At 44.5% G+C, this 21992-nt stretch overlaps 1 protein-coding gene across 2 annotated transcripts in view; it reads right to left on the reverse strand.

The window, feature by feature from the left end:
• The window catches only part of FAM131B (family with sequence similarity 131 member B), a 281063-nt gene extending 260866 nt beyond the window's left edge, over positions 1-20197 (reverse strand). For both annotated transcript variants that reach the window (XM_073684777.1, XM_073684775.1), the window contains exons 1-2: positions 20123-20197; positions 18295-18366 (exon numbers count right to left, since the gene is read on the reverse strand). In XM_073684777.1, coding sequence (XP_073540878.1) covers positions 18295-18328 — 34 coding nt within the window. In that variant the 5' untranslated portion in view covers positions 18329-18366; positions 20123-20197. The remainder of the gene's footprint in view (positions 1-18294; positions 18367-20122) is intronic.
• Between the last annotated feature and the right edge of the window lie 1795 nt (positions 20198-21992).

Raw genomic sequence — 21992 nt, forward strand, 5'->3', positions numbered from 1 at the left:
ATCACCCTAACTGTCAAAAAGTTTTTTCTAATATCTAATCTGTGTCTCCTCCCATTTAGTTTCATCCCATTGCTTCTAGTCTTTCCTTGTGCAAATGAGAATAAAGATGATCCTTCTACAATGTGACAGCCCTTGACATATTTGTAGACAGCTATTAAGTCTCCTCTCAGTCTTCTTTTTTGCAAGCTAAACATTCCCAAATCCTGCAACCGTTCCTCATAGGACATGGTTTGCAGACCAGTCACCATTCTGGTCGCTCTTCTCTGAACTTGCTCCAGTTTGTCTATGTCTTTTTTAAAATGTGGTGCCCAAAACTGTACACAGTATTCCAGAAGAGGTCTGACCAAAGAGGAGTAAAGACCGATAATGACTTCACGTGATCTAGACTGTATGCTTCTGTTAATACATCCCAGAATTGTATTTGCCTTTTTTGCTGCTGCATCACACTGTTGACTCATGTTCAGTCTATGATCTATTAGTATACCTAAGTCTTTTTCACATGTACTGTTGCTTAGCTCTATTCCTCCCATTCTGTATATGCTTTTTTCATTTTTATTGCCCAGATGTAGTACTTTGCATTTTTCCCTGTTAAAAACCATTCTGTTGGTTGCTGCCCACTGCTCCAGTTTATTTAGGTCTTTCTGAATCCTCTCTCTCTCTTCTCTAGTATTAGCTATCCCTCCTAGCTTTGTGTCATCAGCAAATTTAATCAGTTTACCCTCAATTCCTTCATCTAAATCATTGATAAAGATGTTGAACAATACAGGTCCCAGGACGGAGCCCTGTGGTACCCCACTTGAGACATTCATCCAGCTGGATGTGAAGCCATTTACAACCACCCTTTGAGTCCGATCACTAAGCCAGTTATGAATCCACCTAACAGTTGCCTGGTCCATTGCCTACTTGATCATTTTTTCAATAAGGATGGTGTGAGATACTTTGTGAAATGCTTTGCTGAAGTCAAGATATACTATATCTACAGCATTTCCCTGATCCACCCAGTCAGTGATTCTGTCATAGAAGGAAATTAAGTTAGTCTGACATGACTTGTTAGTTACAAACCCATGCTGACTCTGGTTAATCACTTCATTCTTATCCATGTACTTACATACATGTTGTTTAATAATTTGTTCAAAGATCTTTCCTGGTATAGAAGTCAGACTCACCGGCCTATAGTTCCCTGGGTCCACCTTCTTCCCCTTTTTGAAGATAGGAACAACATTTGCTCTTCTCCAGTCTTCTGGGACTTCTCCTGTTCTCCAAGAATTTTCAAAGATTATGGAGAGTGGTTCTAAAATTTCTTCTACGATCTCCTTCAGTACTCTGGGGTGTAATTCATCTGGACCTGGAGACTTGAACTCATTTATGTTAGCTAAATATTCCCTCACAATCTTTCTGTTTACAGATAACTTGGATTCCTCTATTCCTTTAAAAGGACAGTGAAGATCAGTTGATGTTACATTTTCTTTCTGAGAGAAAACAGATGCAAAATAGGAATTAAAAAGTTCGGCCTTCTCAACATCCTCTCTTACCATTTCTCCATTTTCATCCTGTAAAAATCCTATAGCATCTTTGACTTTTCTTTTACTTTTGACATACCCCCAAAATCCTTTTTTATTGCTTTTGACATCTCTTGCAAGCCTTAATTCATTGTCAGCTTTAGCTAACCTGATACGTGCCCTGCAGGATCTGCAGACTGCATTATAATCTTCTTTAGATATGTCTCCCTCTTTCCATTTAATAAACATTTCTTTCTTTCTTTTTAGCATGTGTTTAAGTTCTGTGTTCATCCATCCTGGTTTCCTTAAATGCTTCCCATTCTTCCTACTTTTCGGGATTGTTAACGATTGTGCTTTGAGAATCTCATTTTTAAAAATTTCCCATCCTTCCTGGACATTTTTGTCCTTAAGGACATCCAGCCATTGGATCCCTCCTATTCTCTTTCTGAGTCTCTTAAAATCTGCCTTTCTAAAATCTAACCTTGAAGTTTGAGTCTTCACATGTCTTCCTCCTCTAGTTATCCAAAATTCTATAATAGCATGATCGCTGCCTCCTAGGGTCCCAGCCACCTTTACCTCCTCAACCATTTCCTCCCTGTTTATAAGGATTAGATCCAAAGTAGCAGATCCCCTTGTTTTCTCCCCTACCTTTTGGAAGATAAAGTTGTCAGCAAGAGAGGATAAGAATTTGCTTGACCTCTTAGTTTTACTTGAGAGAGATTCCCAACAAATGTCTGGATAGTTGAAATCTCCCATGACCACTACGTCGTATTTTTTGGAGAACTTGGTCATTTGATACATAAAGAGTTCATCCATATCTTCAGATTGCCCAGGTGGCCTGTAGTAAATGCCTACAATGGTGTCCTTTCCGTTGTTCTCTCCTTGTATTCTTACCCAAACAGTTTCCACAGAACTCCCAGTCTCTGAAGCTTCAATGTCTGTGCAGATATACGCTTTTCTAACATACAATGCAACACCTCCTCCTCGTTTATCAAGTCTGTTTCTTGCAAATAAGTTATATCCTTTTAGCCTTTTATTCCAATCATGTGTATCGTCCCACCAAGTTTCAGTGATTCCAATGACATCATATTCCTTTTCCTGCATTAGTAGTTCCAATTCTCCTTGTTTGTTGCCCATGCTTTGTGCATTTGTATAAAAACATTTTAGTTTGTGATTGGTTTCTCTTCCTCCCATATTTTTATTATTTAAATTGTTTTGTCTTTGTTCTTCCTTTCCACTTCCAGTAGCAGAGCTCTCAATAGTATTTGTCAGCTGCGTCGCTCAAAGACACGGTGGTTGGAACCAAAGATCTCAAATTTGGACTCATCAGACCAAAGCACAGATTTCCACTGGTCTAATGTCCATTCCTTGTGTTCTTTAGCCCAAACAAGTCTCTTCTGCTTGTTGCCTGTCCTTAGCAGTGGTTTCCTAGCAGCTATTTTACCATGAAGGCCTGCTGCACAAAGTCTCCTCTTAACAGTTGTTGTAGAGATGTGTCTGCTGCTAGAACTCTGTGTGGCATTGACCTGGTCTCTAATATGAGCGGCTGTTAACCTGCGATTTCTGAGGCTGGTGACTCGGATAAACTTATCCTCAGAAGCAGAGGTGACTCTTGATCTTCCTTTCCTGGGGCGGTCCTCATGTGAGCCAGTTTCTTTGTAGCGCTTGATGGTTTTTGCAACTGCACTTGGGGACACTTTCAAAGTTTTCCCAATTTTTCGGACTATTGACCTTCATTTCTTAAAGTAATGATGCCCACTCGTTTTTCTTTACTTAGCTGCTTTTTTCTTGCCATAATACAAATTCTAACAGTCTATTCAGTAGGACTATCAGCTGTGTATCCACCAGACTTCTGCACAACACAACTGATGGTCCCAACCCCATTTATAAGGCAAGAAAACCCACTTATTAAACCTGACAGGGCACACCTGTGAAGTGAAAACCATTTGCGGTGACTACCTCTTGAAGCTCATCCAGAGAATGCCAAGAGTGTGCAAAGCAGTCATCAAAGCAAAAGGTGGCTACTTTGAAGAACCTAGAATATAAGACATATTTTCAGTTGTTTCACAATTTTTTGTTAAGTATATAATTCCACATGTGTTAATTCATAGTTTTGATGCCTTCAGTGTGAATGTAGAATTTTCATAGTCAGGAAAATAGAGAAAAATCTTTAAATGAGAAGGTGTGTCCAAACTTTTGGTCTGCACTGTATATATATATATATATATATATATATATATATATATATATATATATATATCACACAAACACGTATATTCCTGATGTAAGCACCACCCAAGGGAGTTCATGGAAAATTGACAATATTATGGTGAAGGATTTCCATTTTTAAATTCTGTTAATGAAATCTGAGTTTCTAGATGTGATAATTTGCCTATGAGCCTTTTCTAGCTCTGTGTAAATAGACAGTTGGGGGGGAGTTGTCTTTTAATCTGGATCATCATCTATTAGTCAGAGAAAAAGCGGCCACAAAGCGAGTCTCTCACTCTGGAGACCCCGACGTGTCTGTGCAATATACAGACCGCCTATTGATTTTGATTTTTAGTTGTAATATTTAATTTCCCCTGTGGAGGCGCTGCAAGGGATTGAAGACTTCCCCACAATTACACCCTGATCACTGGAGGTCTCACTGGTGCAATAATTATTAAGAAAACTTCCTTTTCCAACTCAAAGTGATTGCACTGTATCTGTTAGAACTCTCCTGTTAGGTTTTTTTTAGTTTGCTGGTCACATGAACATTTTTGCCTATTTAATCCGGCTCCGCCCTCCTGGCCTTGCTCGACTTCATTGTATTTACTACTCTTGAGCTAGCTTGGTGCTCTTTTGCCGTTCTCTGTTAGTTTTGCTAGGTCTTCTGACCTCTATGCTTTTTGTTGTGTGTTTGTCTTTGACTGCTACTATTTCTGCTAGGAGGTGTCCAACTTATCCCAGTCAATAGTTCTTGTAGGGATCCCTCCCTCACATCTATAGGTCTTCGTTCAGACTAGCCGAGGACTTTAGCGGGTCTGATCGCAGGATCAGGTTCCCCGTTACATCGTAGGGATCTAGTTTAGTTCTATTGTAGGGACAGATCTCCTGTCTTTCCTTAGTCCCTGTAGCAGATCATAACAGTAAGTCCAGCCCTAAAAGAAAAAAAAAAATTTTTCTCTAAGGAAAGACCTCCAGTTTTCCATCATGGTCTCGGTTCAAGATTTGGCTCAACGCTTGCAGGGACTCTCTCTGGAGGTGGCCAAGCTCCAACAACACGTGAGTAGCTGTTCTGGAGCGCATTTTGTGGAACCAAAGGTACGTCTGCCTGATTTATTTTTTGGCGAACAACAAGATTTTTTTTCTTTTAAAAATGCTTGTTTATTGTATTTTCGTTTGAGACCCGGATCCTCTGGTGATGAATCACAGCGCATAGGGTTCATAATGTCACTTTTGCGCAAAGATCCTCAGGGATGGGCCTTCTCTCTCCAACCTAGTGATCCGTGCTTTAGATCAGTGGATAGTTTTTTTTCTGCTTTGGGTTTGTTGTATGATGATCCTGATCGTGTCTCATCTGCTGAGTCTGAATTGAGACGTTTGAGGCAGGGATCAGGTAATGTGGAAAAATATTGTTCTCACTTCCGTCGGTGGTCTGCCCAGGTGGGGTGGAACGATTCAGCTTTGAAAAGCTTGTTTCTTGCAGGGCTAGGTGAAAGGGTTAAGGATTTACTGATTGCTTATCCCACACCTGGAAACTTGCAGGAGGCAATGCAATTAGCTATACGGGTGGACAGGAGACTGCGTGCAAGGGTTAATGAGAGCAAATCCTCTGCTATGTCAGCTCCGAGTCTTGAGAGGGTCTGTGCTGACAATGGAGAGCCGATGGAGATTGGGGCGATTGCACCCCGCTCTCAGGAAAAAGATCGCAGGCTTTCTGAAGGCTTGTGCTTCTATTGCGGAAATTCTGGTCATTTTATTAAGAACTGTGTGCTTCGTTTGAAGAAAGAAAAAAAAATGGTCAGTTATGCCCGTATTGCCTGTTTAAATTCTAAGGGAGTATTCCTATCTGCCACTACTGCTGCTCAGGATGAATTAATTGAATTTCGGGTATTTGTGGATTGTGGTTCTACTCTGAATGTGATTGATGGGAGATTCTTGGAAAAACTTAGATTAGAACCTAAAACTTTGTCATCCCCTATTGCTGTGGTTTCTGTTGATGGCTCTCCCTTGAAGAGTGTTACTCACAAGGTCTGTGAATTTCCCCTCACTATTAATGGTATTCACCAAGAAAATTTGGATTTGGTGGTATTGGATAATTTGCCTTCTCCAGTAATATTGGGGTTACCCTGGTTAAAATTGCACAATCCTGTACTGGATTGGTCTACCAATGAAATTAAGTCCTGGAGCCCTAAGTGTTATGACAAGTGTTGTAACGGGCGCATTGCTGCTGTGGATAAAGGGGAATTACCTGTATCTATTCAGGATTTTTGGAGAGTTTTTTCTGAGGAGGAGTCACAAATTTTGCCTCCCCATAGAGATTATGATTGTACCATTGAATTTGTCCCTGGAGCGACTCTTCCTAAAAGTCGTTTATTTAATCTTACTATTCCTGAGAGGAAGGCTTTGGAGGAATACATACAGACAAGCTTGGCCGCCGGTCACATTAGGCCCTCTAAGTCTCCTGTGGCTGTTGGATTTTTTTTTGTAAAAAAAAAAGATGGCGGTTTACGTCCTTGTCTGGACTTTCGTGAGATTAATAAAATTACTGTACGCAATCCTTACCCACTGTCATTGATTCCTGAATTATTTAACCAGTTAGTGGGGGCCAAGTGGTTCTCTAAAATTGATCTCCGGGGGGCATACAATTTGTTGCGCATGAAGGAGGGTGATGAATGGAAGACTGCTTTTAACACTCCTGTGGGTCATTTTGAGAATCTGGTTATGCCTTTTGGTCTTACCAATGCTCCAGCATTTTTTCAGAATCTTATTAATGACATCCTTAGACCTTTAATCGGCAAAAATGTGGTTGTGTATTTGGATGACATTTTGATTTATTCGCCGGATCTGGAGTCTCATTGACGGAGCGTACGTGAGGTATTGCAGTTATTAAGTGACAATTCGCTTTTTTGCTAAGCTGGAGAAATGTGAGTTCGCTGTACAGAGAATTAGTTTTTTGGGTTACATTATCTCCAGCGAGGGCTTTGAGATGGACCCGGTTAAAGTTCAAGCTGTGCAGGAATGGCCTAGGCCTATTGGTTTGAAATCGATACAGAGGTTTTTTGGTTTCGCCAATTATTACAGAAAATTCATAAAAATGTTTCTATTATTGTCAAACCGCTGACTGATCTCACCAGGAAAGGTGCTAATGCGGTTCAGTGGACTTCTGAGGCCATTGAAGCTTTTGTGCTTCTTAAGGAGAGGTTCACCTCTGCTCCCATCCTTATGCAGCCTGATGTGACTAAGCTGTTTTTGGTTGAGGTTGATGCTTCTTCGGTGGGGGTTGGTGCGGTGTTGTTTCAGGAAAACAAGGATGGAGTACATCCCTGTGCCTTTTTTTCAAAAAAATTTTCTGAGACTGAACTTAATTACGATATTGGTAATCGGGAATTGCTGGCGATTAAACTCGCATTTGAACACTGGCGTCATCTCTTGGAAGGTGCGGAACTTCCCATTCAGGTTTTCACTGATCATAAAAATCTGATCTATCTTGATGCTGCCAAGCGCCTGAATGCCCGTCAGGCTAGGTGGGCACTTTTTTTCTCGCGGTTTAATTTTTCCGTTACTTACATCCCGGGTACCAAGAATGTTAAAGCGGATGCTTTGTCTCGCAGCTTTTCTCCCATGGTCGGTGTTGAGGAGGAAGAGGGGAGCATTTTACAAGAAGGTGTTGTGATAGCTGCTTTGGACTCCGTTTTGGAGGATGAGATTCTTAAAGCTCAGGAGAATGCCCCATCTAACACTCCCCATGGGAGGTTATTTGTGCCTAGGACCTTTAGGAGAGATTTGTTTGTTGAGTGTCATGAGTCTCGGTTGGCAGGTCATCCAGTAATTTCTGAGACCAAGAGACTTGTGGGTCGCAGTTTTTGGTGGCCTGGATGGCAGAAGGAAGTCATTAAGTGGGTGCGCCAATGTACTGTGTGTGCTAGATCCAAGTCTTCGCATGCTCCTGCTGCGGGGTTGCTTTGCCCTCTGGAGGTTCCTAGTGCACCTTGGACACATCTGGCTATGGACTTTATTACTGACCTTCCCCCCTCTGAAGGTTTCACGGTCATCTGGGTGGTTGTGGACCGTTTTAGCAAGATGTGTCACTTGGTTCCCTTCATCAAACTGCCCTGCGCTAAGACACTCGCTAAGGCCTTTGTCAAGGAAATTGTCAGACTACATGGCGTTCCTACTGACATTGTTTCTGATAGGGGACCTCAGTTCGTGGCTCGTTTTTGGCGTGCCTTTTGTGACAGGTTGGGAGTTCATTTGTCATTTTCATCTGGATATCATCCTGAGTCTAATGGCCAGACAGAAAGGAAGAACCAGGATGTTGAGCAGTTCTTGCGTTGTTTTGTGGCAGACAATCAAGAGCGGTGGTCTGAGTTTCTGCCACTTGCTGAATTTGCTCTTAACAACCATACATCCTCTTCTGCTGGGTGTTCGAATTTTTTTTGTTGTTCTGGGAGACATCCATCTTTTGGGTCATTCTCCAAATTGGTTTCGGCTGTGCCTGAGGAGGAGAGTTTTTCCGGTGATTTGGAGAGAGTTTGGACGGATGTGCATGGTAATCTTCAGGAGGCTAACAAAAAATCTAAGAGGTACTTTGATAGGAAACGGCAAGAGGTTTTGTTTGCTGTTGGTGACATGGTTTGGTTGTCCTCTAAGAGTCTGCGATTGAGGATTCCTTCTAAAAAATTGGGTCCCAAGTTCGTAGGGCCCTTTAAGGTGCTTCAGATAGTTAACCAATCTGCTGTTAGGTTGGAGGTTCCTACGTCCTGGAAGATTAACCCGGTGTTTCATGTTTCTCTGTTGAAAAAAGCTGATGTGTCTGATGGTGACGCCTCTGCCACTGTTCCTCCGGTGGTGGAGGACGAGGAATATGAAATTTCCCGCATCCTAAATTCTAGACGGTATAGAGGGAGTTTGCAGTATCTCGTCGCTTGGAAGGGTTTCGGACCTGAGGATAACTCATGGGTGAGGGCGGATTATGTTTCTGCTTCCAGACTTGTCAGAGCGTTTCACAGGAGGTTTCCTGGTAAGCCTGGGCCTAGGGGATCCGGAGGATCCTCTTAGAAGAGGGGGTACTGTTAGAACTCTCCTGTTAGGTTTTTTTTAGCTTGCTGGTCACATGACCATTTTTGCCTATTTAATCCGGCTCCGCCCTCCTGGTCTTGCTGGACTTCATTGTATTTACTACTCTTGAGCTAGCTTGGTGCTCTGTTGCCGTTCTCTGTTAGTTTTGCTAGGTCTTCTGACCTCTATGCTTTTTGTTGTGTGTTTGTCTTTGACTGCTACTATTTCTGCTAGGAGGTGTCCAACTTATCCCAGTCCCTAGTTCTTGTAGGGATCCCTCGCTCACATCTATAGGTCTTTGTTCAAACTAGCCGAGGACTTTAGCGGGTCTGATCGCAGGATCAGGTTCCCCGTTACATCGTAGGGATCTAGTTTAGTTCTATTGTAGGGACAGTTCTCCTGTCTTTCCTTAGTCCCTGTAGCAGATCATAACAGTATCTATTGTCCGTGCAACAATGTATCTAGTGGTTTAAACATTCCGATGGTTACCTTGGAAACAGACTAGAGCTCCACCCCTGCAGTCAGACTCTCCACATAACAGCTGATCTGTTATTTGAGGTCCCACAATGCACTGCTCTCTTCTAACAGATTTGATGTGACTGTAGTAAAAGTACAGTGTTATTTGAATGGCGTCGTCTAAAAATTATTTTGGAGTTTTTCTTTTGGTGAGTGGGGGGGGGAGAGGTGCAAAAAATATGTCCACAATTGTATTTCAAAAATTTCTATTTTACACTATTCATAATGAGCTATAAATAATCTGTGAAAAGTTTTGCACCAAGATTGGAAGCTGCCCCCTATCAATGAAAAAAGGTACAACTTCCGGATCTCTGGGGGTCCAATCGCTGGTACCCTCATTGATACTGAGAACAGAGCTCTGAAGAGCCCCTTCTTAATGGAGTGGTGGTCGAGCGAACGCACGTCGGCACATTTCATTTTCAATGGGAGTGGAGTAGACACAGCCCAGTTCTCAGGATGAGTAGGGGGCTCCCAGTGACTGGACCCCCAGCCAATTATCCTCTAGATTGGAAGTCATACCCTATCAAAACCTTTAATTTTATCCTGTGCATTATTACTTTTACATGAAAAAGGCTTTTTTAAACATTCTTTTTCCCTTTGGATATTTTTTTTCACTATACTTTGTCTTTTATTCATTTTTTGGGGGGTTCTTACGTGACTTGAACGTGCATTTCTCCTTCTAATACATTGCAGTATTCTTCCATTTATCCCATAGTGACCATGTTTATAACTGGGAAATAGCGACCTGATTGTTTCCTATGAGCAAAATCTTTCCCTTTGGACTGAAGGCGTCACAGTATAAATGTACATACACCCGTATGTAAAGAAGACTGACGATGGGCGGCTGTTGGCGTTCACCCTCTTCCGAGGACTCGCCCCGCTAGGAATTGTGCACACGAGTTGGCAGATTCCACCTGGAATAAATGTTAAAAATAGTGAAATATGCACAGCAATGTCAGAACGGATTGTTGTGCACATCTTCCATCTTCTTTTAACTGCTTCAGGCTTTGAAAACCGTGAAGCTGCTGAAAAAAGTGATCGGTCCATTCTTCAGACACCTAATATTACAAAAAAAACACCCCAAAACATATGCCCAAGAAGATGCTTCAGAGTGCTGCCGAGAGAAAGAGCAAGCTGTGCCGTGAAGTGCCCAGGCGAAGGCAGGGAGCAGTCCAGAGGTGGACTGAGAGAGATTCAGGAGGCTGAAAAGGGGCCTGACGGAATAGGGAAGGCTGCAGCCAATCATTGGTTGCTGACTGGCTCCAGTGGTTATGTGATATAATGTCATGTGACCACCAGGAATCTCAGGAGCAACATCCTCGGAACGACGTTGCTCTGGTAATAAAGAAAGATATATTTTATAATGGGCACTGGATGGATTAATAAGATGTGGTCCAGAAGTGCCCCATATCCTGGATAATTACCACTGTCTGCTTCCATTTCACCCAGAGATGGGAATCCTTAAATAGGGGAGTCCCGCAATACTATTATACTAAAGGACCGCTATACACCGTCCGGCGCACTCCTTACAGCTACATTTCTAGATTACAAATATCCCAACCTTTTCTGTATACAGCTCTTATGCGTTTCCATGAATACAGACTAAAAGCATATTCAGTGTAAGTTGACGCTGCAATCATGCGTACTACTTTTCCATCTTTTCTGTGGTTTGCAGGTGATCCATAATTCTGGGGTCACACTTCATGGTCATTTTGCCTTTTTTTTTTTTTGCAAAAAAAAACAGTTATTACCATTTTTATAAAATCGCAAGCAAAAAACAATGAAAAAAAAAAATGCACCTGGGCGGCAACATGTGAAAGCATAGAAGGGACTCGGGGAGTGGAGGGTCAGACTACTCAGAGATTGTAGTCTGTAACCGTGGGGAAACATAAGTCTGCATATGAGCTGTAAACACAAAACGAGCGTTGCTTCCATTTGTAAAAGTTTACACGCCCCTTTATAAGTGATGATTTTTTTTTACAGAATTTGAAATGGTCTGAAAAAATTTCCAGTGACGCAGGATCAGAGAAATCGATCACAGGGTGTTTTCTAAAAATATATTCCGCATTCTTCCATATGTTCTTTTTAACTGACGCTCGATGCTGTATCTGCTCCTTATAAGAAGCAGCCGTCCTCAGCATCTTCAGCGCGGTCCGGGGCCCTCTCCTCGTGGTATGAAAGCTATTGGAAGAATTTATAGCATCCACAAATATATATATGTGGCCCTGCCAGGAGGAGGGATGGAGGATCGCATCTCTCATGACACATGGCAAGAAACCAGAGCTGCGGATGGAGGGGCTGCTCACAGTGTGCAAGGAGGGGCTGCCCACAGTGTGCATGGAGGGGCTGCCCACAGCGTGCATGGAGGGGCTGCCCACAGCGTGCATGGAGGGGCTGCCCACAGCGTGCATGGAGGGGCTGCCCACAGCGTGCATGGAGGGGCTGCCCACAGCGTGCATGGAGGGGCTGCCCACAGCGTGCATGGAGGGGCTGCCCACAGCGTGCATGGAGGGACTGCCCACAGCGTGCATGGAGGGGCTGCCCGCAGTGTGCATGGAGGGGCTGCGCACATCATGCACGAGCATCTCCCATGTCACAGCAGGACGCTATAAACTGCAATCAGCCACTGATACAACATAAGCCAGTGTTTTATGGATGGAACATGAGTGACATCATCTCTCCAAGACTTTATTATTCCCATAAAATAGAATTACACAAACCCACGGCGTCCAGTTGTCTCCAGAAGTCAAGATAAAGGTCGGCCGGGGCTCTCACCGGCAGCACGGTCCACAAGAACTTACACTTTACTTCTTATAATGGGCAGCGGACTTACACGTTTACTTATCTGTTGGATCATGTACTCTAGTCTACTCCAGAGCTGCGTTCAAAATGGCTGCAAGCTTTTACCCTACCCCACACCCATGATATCGGAGATGACCCCTTCATCAGACCCCAAAAGTAAATACCAGTGGCATAAACAAATGCTGACCACATACCGGACCACAAGACTAATGCAAACCCTCAACCAAATCTTGTAAATACAGACCCCCAAAACATATCTACGAAAGGCAGAGCCCCAGACCAGACCCCTAAAAAAAAAAAATATACAGACCCTGTAAACTACTGCAGACCCAATTCAGTAGTTACAGACGTCAGACACCCTAAAAACCACTGAAACAAATGCAGAGCCCCAGCCCAAAACCCCAGTACAGACCCCAAACCATACCCGCTAAATTAATGAAGACTCAAAACTAATCTCGTAAGTGCAGACTCCTTAAATAAAGACCCCCTAAACCAATGAGGACCCCAGATCTTCTAGATAAATACAGTCCCCCCTTTCACTAAGGCCAGAGACCTCTGTAATCTGGAAATGCCCCTTTATTGGTTACTACTCCTGTCCTCTCTGTTCATAGACACAAAGGGACGACTTTCCTGGAAACCAGACGGGAGACGCTGCAGACCTGGAGCAAAATCTACATCAGGAAAATTATTATTCACTTATTATGGATATTTACTGGACAACCCCTTCTTAAAGGGAATCTGTCAGTAGGATCAACCCTCCTCAGCCATCTATATGGGCATGTAGGTCATAGAAAGCTGAATAAAATGATACCCTGACATCTGCAATCCGATGTCTTATCCCAGAGAAATCAACATTTTTCTTATATGTAAATGAGCTGTTATGATCTATGGGCTGGGCATAGATCTCCCTGAGACTCCGCCTCCAGAGCTTATTGTAAATGAAAGGGGGCGTTACCAGTGCGAGACATGTAATGACTGACAGTCCGCTCTCCTGATCTCACTGCAGAGCTGGAATCAGACATCAGATCACAGATATCAAGGAGTCCTTTTACTCAGCTTCCTATGAGCTGCATTCCCATATAGATGGCTTAGGAGGGATGATCCTACAGACAGACCCTTTAATAGGGTGGCACAGAACAAGATAAAAAAGAAATCCTAATACTCCCAGGCAATGAGCAATGTCAGTGCCGACATCGTTTGATTGTCGTCCGTCCGGGAGGTCACTATTTACGGTTTGGTTTTCTTTAGTTTGTTCTGTGCCACAGGAATATTAAGAAGAGGACAATCCCTTTAAGCCGCAGTGAAGCATTAGGGTTGTAATGCCCGGAGGATCAATGAGACCTCCTGGATGGCGATGTCTCTGGATATTTGCAGAGTCAGCAGGAGAGGATGTCTGACAGCCGCAGCCAGAGACAGTGACGAGATCCGATGACACAACGCTGAGTGTTCAGGACAAGGTGCTGCCGGGATCGGGACGGGGAAGGTCTGGGTGCTGCCGGAGAATGACGTCACCTTCGTGTCAGGAACATCACCCCCCGACATTTCCCATGTGCAGTAGAAATAATGTATAATAAAGCGTTCTGCAATTTCCGAATATATTTTGCTTTTCAATCTATAATGAGCCTCTGCTTGCTGTCAGTGAATGTGAACATTCAGGTCTATATCCACTGGTATTTGGTGTAGAAACTCTGCACTATTTCTGCATCTCGACAGGAAAAATGCAGCGTAAAATAGATGCCGTGTTTTTGGTGCAGATTTTCCCCATTCATTAGTATGAGTAATACTAATAAGTAATAGCAAAATACCTCCAATTAGAAATGTAGTATAGTTCTTCTGATTAGCTATGTCGCTTACCTCATGTGCAAAGCATTGCAGTAACCATGGATACCTAAGCTACTACAACGCCCTGCACATAGGGTAAGTGACATAGCTAGTCAGAAGAACTATACTACATTTCTAATTGGAGGTATTTGCTAATATTATTATTATTATTATTAAATCTACTGGAAGATGGGAAGACCCCTTTAAAGCCATGTCCAATCCTATACATAGGTCGCTGTTATTTTGCATTTTTGCTGCAGACAGTGCCGTGTCATGTCGATGTTTTTCTATAAAACAACACAAAGTCGTCCTCTTGGGTAAAACTTTGTAACATTCCATTCTGTCGAGTCTGAATGCTCCTGTCAGACTGTTGCATTGAGGGCGCCAAACATGGATGGCAGCTATTACTGTGACTTAATCACCCAGCTTTCCACAGACCATGAACGGTACAGAAATCTTAATGTTCTGGTATAGGATTTTCAACATTGTATTCATGAACCGGGAAGCTCAGGATGAGCAGTGCTCGTCCTGCCTAGATAGGAGAATATGAGCTACATTGTTGCATTGAATTACCGGTGGAAACAATTTCAGAATACAAGTGGATACAATGACAATGTCAGCACTACTGCACAGATCGGCCTCTGGACGGTGGTGACACCACAGCCATATTGGTGGTCAGTCGTCACTAAAGCTTACAGCCCTTATTTATGGAATGGAGAAGTGCACGCCCAAATATAATGCGCCCTGCAATAACAATTCTGAAACAGGAACGTCCGGCTTCCCTGGCACAGCCGCAGTTGGGGACCTTTTGCAGAAAACCTATCCACAGGATATAGGATACATGTATGATCTCAGCAGCTGCGGAGACCCTTAATAATCGCAAGAACAGGGGTCCTGTGTTAAGTCGATACCCAGCTTTTCTAGGATCCTGAAGGGCAAATCCGTCCAGTCACCTGACCCAGCAATAGAGGAACAGGGGATCAATCACCAGATGACAGCAGATCTGACGTTCAGGGGCCCAGGACAGCTGGGTTGTTCAGTACAATAATCCGCATTTGGTGGGCTGCAGTTTTTGTTTTTTTCCATTTTTACCACAAGAGGACTGAAGATTTTTTACGTTTTCTTTAAAGGAGCATCCCTGCATTTGGCCAAGGCTGGGCATGGGGCAAGGCCTGGCATAGCTGCACCGATAATAATCAGCATATCTGTCCTGTGTGAGGAAACAGGGGGCTGCCAGCGGGAGGAAAGCAGGGGGTCTGTAGGGGAGCACAGCTGTGTGTGGGTGGGAGGTGGGTCCCACATGGATAGAGCCGCAGGGAGAGAATAAAGCAGGGTGTGGGTGGGGAGAGGGCGGAAAGATGTAACACTCAGGGTACGATATGCAAGAGAGAGAGGGAAAAGTGCAGAAGAACTACAAATCCAAGCATGCCCAAGGCAATCAGTGAGCTGCTAGGCTGGGGATTAGTGCTCAGTAACCTAGCTCCCCAAGGGTGTGACTGATAGTATGTCCTGGCATTGCTGAATTTATTACCCCTCACAAGTAGATGGTGGAGGGCTGACAACTGATGACAACCACTAACACCACCTCGTGAACTGTGGCTCTTATCGTCCCCCCCCCGGCCCATATGGAATACACTGTATCATGTGCATATTACTTCCCTGAGATCATCATACAACACGCCACATCATGCAAGGTACACGCTGCGCTGCATGTCTGAGATCACAGATTTCTAAACGCTCGGGCCGTCCCCCACCCTGGAAAATCAGCGTTCATGACGAACCCACATAAACGTAGGATTTAAGCCGAGAGATAATATTAAAAGGGACCCGTCACTGGCCAGAAATAATGTAAACACCGCTGTTCTCCTGAATGCGGAGATGTTCCTCTCTTGTTCCTGCTCCTCTCCGTTCCTGACATATGGCCTCCTCTTCCCTCTATATAAATCTAGTCTTGCTAGCCAATTGGGCGTGGTCATCAACTCTTCTCTATAGACATCTTAATAATAATAATAATAATAATAATAATTTTTATTTATATAGCGCCAACATATTCCGCAGCACTTTACAATTAAGTAGGGACATATACAGACAATAAAAAACAATACAATGTATCACATTTCACAGTTACATGAGGAGTGAGGGTCCGGCTGCTCTCAAGCTTACAATCTATATAGAAATGGGGGAACACAATAGGAAGAACATGCTCATCAGCCAGTATCCGTCTAAGGGCAGTTACCGTGTGGTATTTGGTGCATGGCGGATGTGGAGACAGATGAATACGCAGGGGCAGATTAAGATTAATATTTAGGAGGGGACAGGGGAGAGTTTCGTTGGTGAGTGGAGGTGGTAGGCTTGTCTAAACAGATGGGTTTTTAAAGCGCGTTTGAAGATGTGGGGGTTGGATATCAGTCGGATCGTTTGGGGTAGTGAATTCCAGAAAACTGGAGCAGCACGAGAGAAGTCATGGAGACGGAGGTGTGAGGTTCGGATTAAGGAGGATGATAGTCTTAGATGCACAGGAGGGGTGATACACAGAAATGAGGGGTGAGACATAGGGCGGTGCAGAACTGTGGAGAGCTTTGTGGGTGAGAGAGAGGAGTTTGTATTGTATTCTGTGGTGAATGGGTAACCAGTGCAATGACTGGCACACAGGGGTGGATTAAGAGTAGCAAGGGCCCCGGGCAGTTTAGAAGGCGCGGGCCCCCCCCCCACACACACACCTGATTTATCACGTGACATGTCACATGATCCCCTGTGATAGTTCACGGGAAATTAATTTGGCACAATATTAATTGTGCGGCCCCATCTGAGAGCAGCACAATATAGGGGCAGATACCCTGATTCCAGCGATGTGTCACTTTTTCAGCTGCTTGTTGTCATTTTGAGAAAATCACCGTTTTATCTGCTGCAGATCTAGCAGCTCTCTGAATGCTGCGCTCTGTATAGCCCCGCCCACACCACTGATTGGCAGCTTTCTGCCCATGCTCAGTGTACACAGAAATCTACTGATCAGTGATGGGGGTGGGGTCCTACAGAACTTACTAGTCATCTAGTGATAAATTACCTTCTGACAAATCAATGATTTTATCAAAACAACACTAAGCAGCCCAGTAAGTGACACATTACTGGAATCAGTGCCTCTAACCCTACATTATGCTGCTCTCAGATTAGGTGGCAAAAACCTGATGACAGATTCCCTTTAAAGGAGCTGTAAACACAAAAAAGTTTGTATTAAAAAAAATACAAGCCATTTGTTAAATTAACTTTTTTTCACTGTTAATTCACATTAGACTGTATCTTCAACACTTTTGTCAGCAGGTCTTATTACAGACTCTGAATAGGGCAGCTCTCTCCCTCTCCCTCAGCAGAAAGTCACAGCATGGTTAAAAAACGGGATCTTTTATGATTTTCTCATAATAAATAAAAAAGGACATGCAAGTCCTCCAAACTATTTTCCGTTTCTCTATAGGGGAGGTCCTAAATCTTTCTTGTTCTTTAGTTGATGACATGTCAAAAATGCAAAGCATTTACTATGAACTCGCCTAAAAAAATATACACTTGGAGAGTAATATCATCATCTGCATGTAAATATTCCTGGACTCTAAGGGCTCGCTCACACTGTCGTATAACACGGCCGAATGCTATGTTATGTTTTATCGGATAGGACTCGGCCCTATGTTATACTATGGGACAGTGCGATTATTGGCATGAGAAAATAATCTCATTCGATATTCGGACCATGTGCACCCATACAAGTCTATGGGTGCACGTAAAACATTGGACTGCACTCGGATGTCATCCAAGTGCAGTCCGATGAACACTCACAGAGACTATGGAGAAGATGGAGAAATTAAGTTCTCCATCTTCTCCATATCTGTGCTGCGAGAGAATCGGATCACACTGAGTTGAAGCTCTGACAGAGTTTGAGCCCAGTGTCATTAGCATAATTGGCCCTATTCTCTTGCATGAGAGAATATATGGCTTAGTGAGTGGACCCTAAAACTGAATAGTAGTGACGGACAGGCACCTCACAAGCGGGATCCATGTAGCTCTCAGATGTCATGTAGGTAGGGCTTCATTCCATGGGGTAGGGCTTAATTTCAAGGTATATAAAAAAATGGACTTCAAATAAAAATTAAATGAACACAAAAAGCACTAATTGAATTATTTTTTTCGTATTTATGTTTGCAGCCCCTTTAAAAACCCTTTGAGGACCAAGGCACATATATGTCCCATAGTTTTAAACTGGAAAAAAATTTGATTGAATAAAATTTAAGGTCCTCAAAGGTTTAAGTAGGTCATAAATTCATATGAATACTTGCTCATACAATTGCACATGCCAAAAGATGAAGAAGAACAGAATCAAAAATATGACATTAAGTGGAGCACTTACAGGTATTCAAGGTGAAAGAGACCAGCAAAGGCATCGTCTCGAATGACAGTAAATGAGTTAGAATTCAGCAAGCTGAAAATGAAGACAGCAGGTTAGAAGCGAACCAGACTTTATGGTGCTCAGAATTAGTCAAGCAGAATTTATTGACTGCTGTTGCAAAGCACTGAGACTCCCGCAGTGTATAGATGGCGCCGTGCGGCCTCCCGCTGTGTATAGATGGCGCCTTGCGGCCTCCCGCTGTGTATAGATGGCGCCTTATAGATGGCTACGTGCGGCCTCCTGCTGAGTATACGTGTATAGATGGCTACGTGCGGCCTCCTGCTGTGTACAGATGGCTACGTGCGGCCTCCTGCTGAGTATAGATGCCGCACGGCGCTCCCCCCAGAGACAGCAGGAGGCCGCACAGCGCCATCTATACTCAGCGGGAGACCGCACGTAGCCATCTATACACAGCAGGACGCCGCACGGCGACATCTATACACAGCGGGGGGCCGCACATAGCTATCTATACACAGTGGGGGGCGCACGTAGCCATCTATACACAGCGGGGGGCCGCACGGCGCCATCTATACACAGCAGGGGGCCGCACGTAGCCATCTATACACAGAGGGGGGCCGCACGTAGCCATCTATACACAGCGGGAGGCCGCACGGCGCCCCCCCCAGAGACATCAGGAGGCCGCACTGCGCCAACTATACTCAGCAGGAGGCCACATGCAGTCATACACACACACAAACATATACAGACACGCATAAACACATTTGAAACACAAAAATACATACAAACAGACATCACACAATGACATCTGCCCACACACACACACACACACACCTGCCCACACACACACACACACACCTGCCCACACACACACACATCTGTGTGTGTGTGTGTATGTATAGTGTGTGTGTGTGTGTATAATGTTTTTTTTTTTTTTAAGTTAAAAACAAGTAAAATGCATGTGGCATCAATATCAAGACTCCAGATATAAGGGCCTATTCACACTGAATTTTGCAATGCATTCATCTCCTCTTTCCAGGCTTCTATCTAAATCCCTGAAAAATGGCATTCAGATGTGCCTTGACATAGCCATTGATTTGAACAAAGGCAAACCGAGGCTAAAGTCTGAATCTTCAGGTTCCATTTGCTCTGCTTTCAGATGTCTCATTTCAGACAGCACAATCCTGAATTTCAGGGATTCAGTTGTAAGCCTTGTGTAAAGACCTGAATGCAGCGCTGAATGTAGTGTGAATAGGTCCTTACATCCTACACCACCTCAGGGGATTGTTGTTATGGAGTATTGCCCCTGGGTGGCCGCAGTTATGACCACCACCAGGGCTCGCGGTCACCCACCCTAACTTTGGTATTCTGGGGAGCTGGTATAATGAATATCTGAGAAGAGCCCTAGAGAAGCAAGAACATTGGACAACCAAGAGGTGGTGGCCTCAAGTCAGGTGTAGTGTTCAACAGGGCAAGACTTTCTAACCTGCCCACACACACACACCCACACACCTGCCCACACACACACACACACACCTGCCCACACACACACACACCTGCCCACACACACACACCTGCCCACACACACACACACACACCTGCCCACACACACACACACACACCTGCCCACACACACACACCTGCCCACACACACACATACCTGCCCCCCCCACACACACACATATACACACACACACACACCTGCCCACACACACACACACATATACACACATAGACACCTGCCCACAAACACACACACACCTGCCCACACACACAGACACACACACACCTGCCAACACAGACACATCTGCCCGCCCACACACACACTCACCATCCCCCGGCTCCATTCCTCCTGCCTGCTCTGTCTCTTTTCCGGTGCAGCACTGCAGGCCGGGGCGCACTGCGTGACGTCACAGCTAGGAGACACAGCCGCGTACAGGACCATATCTCCTAGCAGTGACGCGGCCGGGCCAGCACAGGGAAGTTAACTGCTGCAGTGCTGGCCCGGCCGATGAAGAAGTAGCGGCGGCCGCTGCTGGGGGAGCGGTCCGGGCCCCCCCCTCCCGCCACTGCTACCGCTATGTGCCGCGACGGCCCGCACATATAATGAGGGCAATCCGGCATTAGACACCCCGCCTGGAGCCGCGGGCCCCCTGCCGGCTCGGGGCCCCGGGCGGTCGCCCGTATTGCCCTCATTATAATCCGCCTATGCTGTCACAGGGTAGAGGCGTGAGTGAAGTGGCTGGATAGCAATACGACCCTGGCTGCCGCATTCAGAATGGATTGCAGAGGAGAGAGATTGTTTAGAGGGAGACTGATCAGAAGAGAGTTGCAGTAGTCCAGACGAGAGTGAATGAGAGTGACAGGAAGAGTTTTATCAGTTTCAAAAGGTGAGAAAAGGTCGGATTCTGGAGATGTTTTTAAGGTGCAGGTGACATGAGGGAGTGAGTGATTGAATATGGGGAATAAAGGTAAGTTGTGTGTCAAATATGACTCCAAGACAGCAGGCGTACAGAGTGGGAGTTATGGTGGCGTCACCCAAGGAAATTGAAAAGTCAGGTATAGGTAGGAAAAATAAGGAGTTCAGTTTTGGAGAGATTCAGTTTCAGATAGAGGGAGGACATGATGTTAGAGACAGCGGACAGACAATCACTGGTATGTTGTATTAGAGTGGGGGTGATGTCAGGGGAAGAGGTGTATAATTGGGTGTCGTCAGCATAGAGATGATACTGGAAGTCAAATCTGCTGATGGTTTGTCCAAAAGGGGGAGTATACAAGGAGAAGAGGAGGGGGCCTAGGACTGAGCCCTGCAGACCCCGATAGTAAGGGGATGAGGAGAGGAAGAGGAGCCGGCAAAAGATACAGTGAAGGAGCGGTCATAGAGGTAGGAGGAGAACCAGGAGAGCGAGGTGTCCGTGAGGCCGATAGAACGGAGCATAGTGAAGAGGAGCTGGTGATCCACAGTGTCGAATGCTGCAGAGAGATCCAGGAGAATCAGCAGGGAGCAGTGACCATTAGATTTAGCTGTTAGTAGATCATTAGAGACTTTAGTGAGGGCAGTTTTAGTAGAATGTAAAGAGCGGAAACCAGATTGTAAAGGGTCAAGAAGAGAGTTATCTGAGAGATAGCAGAGGAGACGGGAATGGACCAAGTGTTCCAGGAGCATCTTCTAGAGAACCACACACACTTGACTAACAAGACTAGATTTATATAGAGGAAAGAGGAGGCCATATCTCAGGAACAAAAGAGAGACAACGTTGGATTCAGGAGAACAGCAGCATTTACATATATATGGTTTGGTTCTGTTCAGAGGTGCTGGTCAGTTTTTGTCAGTTTACTATTGGAGGTTGTGACTGCCTCCTTTCTGACTGCGCTCCTTCCATCAGCCCGAGTGTGTTTTTAATTAATGCTGGATCCTTCCTGCCCATTAAATTTGAAGCTTATAGAGAGGCATTTGTGATAAATATTAGGTGTAGGGTCCCATCATAGAAAGGTCACCCTGCCGTGGTTGATGGGCTCATATGAATTGGCCAAAGTATGCAAAGTACCTTCATTTTTATAATTATATTCCATACAGCAGTGATGCAGTTCATATGTCATATATTCAATGTTAGCGCGGAGTAAATCAAACTCCGGTGAAATCAAACTGTCCACTTAGGAAGCGACACTGATTGACAATCAATTTCACATGCTGTTGTGCA

Source organism: Phyllobates terribilis, unplaced genomic scaffold (genome assembly GCF_046119375.1).
Source record: "Phyllobates terribilis strain yellow unplaced genomic scaffold, ASM4611937v1 Scaffold_5__5_contigs__length_657084704, whole genome shotgun sequence".
Lineage (NCBI taxonomy): Eukaryota > Metazoa > Chordata > Amphibia > Anura > Dendrobatidae > Phyllobates > Phyllobates terribilis.